This window comes from Anguilla anguilla, chromosome 7, assembly GCF_013347855.1.
Source record: "Anguilla anguilla isolate fAngAng1 chromosome 7, fAngAng1.pri, whole genome shotgun sequence".
Classification (NCBI taxonomy): domain Eukaryota; kingdom Metazoa; phylum Chordata; class Actinopteri; order Anguilliformes; family Anguillidae; genus Anguilla; species Anguilla anguilla.
This window is the reverse complement of record NC_049207.1, coordinates 52,191,248-52,195,568: the sequence shown is the minus strand read 5'-3', so window position 1 is coordinate 52,195,568 and position 4,321 is coordinate 52,191,248. Positions and strand designations below refer to the sequence as shown.

Below are 4,321 nucleotides of genomic sequence, written 5' to 3'. Positions count from 1 at the left end.
TTCATCTACAGCGTCCCCACGTACAAGCTCCACTTTAACAGCTACATCTCAAGCTGATGTTAATGATACATCAACAACATTAGCCCACACAACCACTACTACAACTTCATCTCTTAATAATGAACCCAAATCGACAGACCAAGCAATCATAACATCAGTCTTCACTGCCACCAGTAACAGTTTAGAACCTACAACTATAGGCATACCCTCAACTGCCAAGACAATACACACTGATTCAGGGCCTACAACTAAAAACAAAATAACATCCTCCACAAATTCTGCTTTCTCTACTCCTCCCTCAGCTATATCTACAGCTACAAATGTTACTTCAGCCCCTATAGCCACTAATATTAATACTGCCTTTGTGACCACAACCAACCTTGTAGGCCCTGCAACTGCCAAACCTACAACAAGTACTGCCACTACTCTTGCATATTCATCTACAACTACAGATTTCACAAATCACACAGCCGCAAAACTTCCTTCCACTCCCACAACCACTGGTATCACAACAACCCCCACAACCTCAAAAGTTACTTTAAGTCCTCTGACAAGTTACACAACTTCAGTCCATGGGACCAGAACCACATTGTTAACCCATACAACTCTCAAAGCCATGACAAAGCCTCCTGCTACTACAGTTGCACCACCTGGCTCAACTACTGCATCCTTACATACAAACCCCACTTCCACAACTACATCTCCAGCTAACATTTTGGATAGATCAACCACATCACCCGACACAACTGCTACACCTTCAGATCTTACAAATCAACCCAGATCAACAGACCCAGCAGCCCTAATATCAGTCTCAACTGCCTCCAGTACCAGTTCAGAACCCACTACTACCGGTATACCATCATATGCCAGGACAACACACACTGACTCAACGCCCACAACAAAAAACAAAATGCCATCCTTCACAACTTCTGTTTCTTCTACAACTGCCTCAGCTACATCTGCAGCCACACCATCCACAAACACAAATATTTCCTCTGCCCCAACAACCACAAATATTAATACTGCCTTCACAACGATAACAGACATTTTAGCACATACAACTCACAAACCCATGACAAAATCTCCTGCCGTGACACTTGTAACTTCTGCTTCAACTGCTACATCCCCACATACAAGCTCCACTTCAACAGCTACATCTCTAACCACCATTTTGGATATATCATCCACATCAGACCACACAACAACTACTACAGCTTCAGCTCTTTCAAATGAACCCAAGTCAACAGGTCCAGCAGTTAAAACTTCTGCCTTCACTATCACCAGTACCAGTTTAGAACCCACAACATCAGCGATACCCTCACCTGCCAGGACAACACACACTGAATCAGGTTTCACAACTAAAGATAAAGTTTCATCCTCCATAGGTTCTGTTTCCTCTACCACTCCATCAGCTACATCAACAGCCACAGAGTCCACGACCACAAATGTTTCTTCTTCTCCAGTAACCACTGATATTAATACTGCCTCCATAAAAAAATCATCTGCTGCTATACGTCCACCTTCTGGCTCAACTGCGACACCTCCACACACAAGCTCCACTTCTAAAGCTACATCTCAAGTCACCATTATGAATAGTTCAACCTCATTAGCCCAAACAAAAACTACTATAGCTTCCACTACTACTAATGAACCCAAATCAACAGACCCAGCTGCCATAAATTCAGTCTTTACCACCACCAGTTCCGGATTAGAACCCACAACTACAGGTGTACCCTCAAATACCAGGACAACACACCCTGATTCAGGGCCTACAACTAAAGACAAAACATCATCCTCCACAGCTTTGGTTTCCTCTACAACTGCCTTAGCTACGTCTGCAGCCACAGCATCCACAAATACAAATATTTCTTCTGCACCGGAAACCACAAATATTAATACTGCCTTCATAACGATAACAGACATTTTAGCCCATACAACTAACAAAGCCATGACAAAAACTTCTGTTTCTACACTTGAACCTTCTGGTTCAACTACAGTGTCCCCACGTACAAGCTCCACTTCAACAGCTACATCTCAAGCCAATGTTAATGATACATCAACAACATTAGCCCACACAACCACTACTACAACTTCATCTCTTAATAATGAACCCAAATCGACAGACCAAGCAATCATAACATCAGTCTTCACTGCCACCAGTAACAGTTTAGAACCTACAACTATAGGCATACCCTCAACTGCCAAGACAATACACACTGATTCAGGGCCTACAACTAAAAACAAAATAACATCCTCCACAAATTCTGCTTTCTCTACTCCTCCCTCAGCTATATCTACAGCTACAAATGTTACTTCAGCCCCTATAGCCACTAATATTAATACTGCCTTTGTGACCACAACCAACCTTGTAGGCCCTGCAACTGCCAAACCTACAACAAGTACTGCCACTACTCTTGCATATTCATCTACAACTACAGATTTCACAAATCACACAGCCGCAAAACTTCCTTCCACTCCCACAACCACTGGTATCACAACAACCCCCACAACCTCAAAAGTTACTTTAAGTCCTCTGACAAGTTACACAACTTCAGTCCATGGGACTAGAACCACATTGTTAACCCATACAACTCTCAAAGCCATGACAAAGCCTCCTGCTACTACAGTTGCACCACCTGGCTCAACTACTGCATCCTTACATACAAACCCCACTTCCACAACTACATCTCCAGCTAACATTTTGGATAGATCAACCACATCACCCGACACAACTGCTACAGCTTCAGATCTTACAAATCAACCCAGATCAACAGACCCAGCAGCCCTAATATCAGTCTCAACTGCCTCCAGTACCAGTTCAGAACCCACTACTACAGGCATACCATCATATGCCAGGACAACACACACTGACTCAACGCCCACAACAAAAAACAAAATTCCATCCTTCACAACTTCTGTTTCTTCTACAACTGCCTCAGCTACATCTGCAGCCACACCATCCACAAACACAAATATTTCCTCTGCCCCAACAACCACAAATATTAATACTGTCTTCATAACGATAACAGACATTTTAGCACATACAACTCACAAACCCATGACAAAATCTCCTGCCGTGACACTTGTAACTTCTGCTTCAACTGCTACATCCCCACATACAAGCTCCACTTCAACAGCTACATCTCTAACCACCATTTTGGAAAAATCATCCACATCAGACCACACAACAACCACTACAGCTTCAGCTCTTTCAAATGAACCCAAGTCAACAGGTCCAGCAGTTAAAACTTCTGCCTTCACTATCACCAGTACCAGTTTAGAACCCACAACATCAGCGATACCCTCACCTGCCAGGACAACACACACTGAATCAGGGTTCACAACTAAAGATAAAGTTCCATCCTCCATAGGTTCTGTTTCCTCTACCACTCCATCAGCTACATCAACAGCCACAGAGTCCATAACCACAAATGTTTCTTCTTCTCCAGTAACCACTGATATTAATACTGCCTCCATAAAAAAATCATCTGCTGCTATACGTCCACCTTCTGGCTCAACTGCGACACCTCCACACACAAGCTCCACTTCTAAAGGTACATCTCAAGTCACCATTATGAATAGTTCAACCTCATTAGCCCAAACAAAAACTACTATAGCTTCCACTACTACTAATGAACCCAAATCAACAGACCCAGCTGCCATAAATTCAGTCTTTACCACCACCAGTTCCGGATTAGAACCCACAACTACAGGTGTACTCTCAAATACCAGGACAACACACCCTGATTCAGGGCCTACAACTAAAGACAAAACATCATCCTCCACAGCTTTGGTTTCCTCTACAACTGCCTCAGCTACGTCTGCAGCCACAGCATCCACAAATACAAATATTTCTTCTGCACCGGCAACCACAAATATTAATACTGCCTTCATAACGATAACAGACATTTTAGCCCATACAACTAACAAACCCATGACAAAAACTTCTGTTTCTACACTTGAACCTTCTGGTTCAACTACAGTGTCCCCACGTACAAGCTCCACTTCAACAGCTACATCTCAAGCCAATGTTAATGATACATCAACAACATTAGCCCACACAACCACTACTACAACTTCATCTCTTAATAATGAACCCAAATCGACAGACCAAGCAATCATAACATCAGTCTTCACTGCCACCAGTAACAGTTTAGAACCTACAACTATAGGCATACCCTCAACTGCCAAGACAATACACACTGATTCAGGGCCTACAACTAAAAACAAAATAACATCCTCCACAAATTCTGCTTTCTCTACTCCTCCCTCAGCTATATCTACAGCTACAAATGTAACTTCAGCCCCTATAGCCACTAAT

At 42.9% G+C, this 4,321-nt stretch overlaps 1 protein-coding gene across 1 annotated transcript; it reads left to right on the top strand.

Annotated features, from left to right (window-relative positions):
- Positions 1–616: 616 nt before the first annotated feature.
- On the top strand, positions 617–2,568 carry LOC118232578 (mucin-5AC-like). The gene is made up of 2 exons (XM_035427640.1): positions 617–1,833; positions 2,373–2,568. The coding sequence occupies exons 1-2, from the start codon at positions 617–619 to the stop codon at positions 2,566–2,568; spliced, it is 1,413 nt and encodes a 470-aa protein (XP_035283531.1).
- The last annotated feature ends 1,753 nt before the right edge of the window (positions 2,569–4,321 follow it).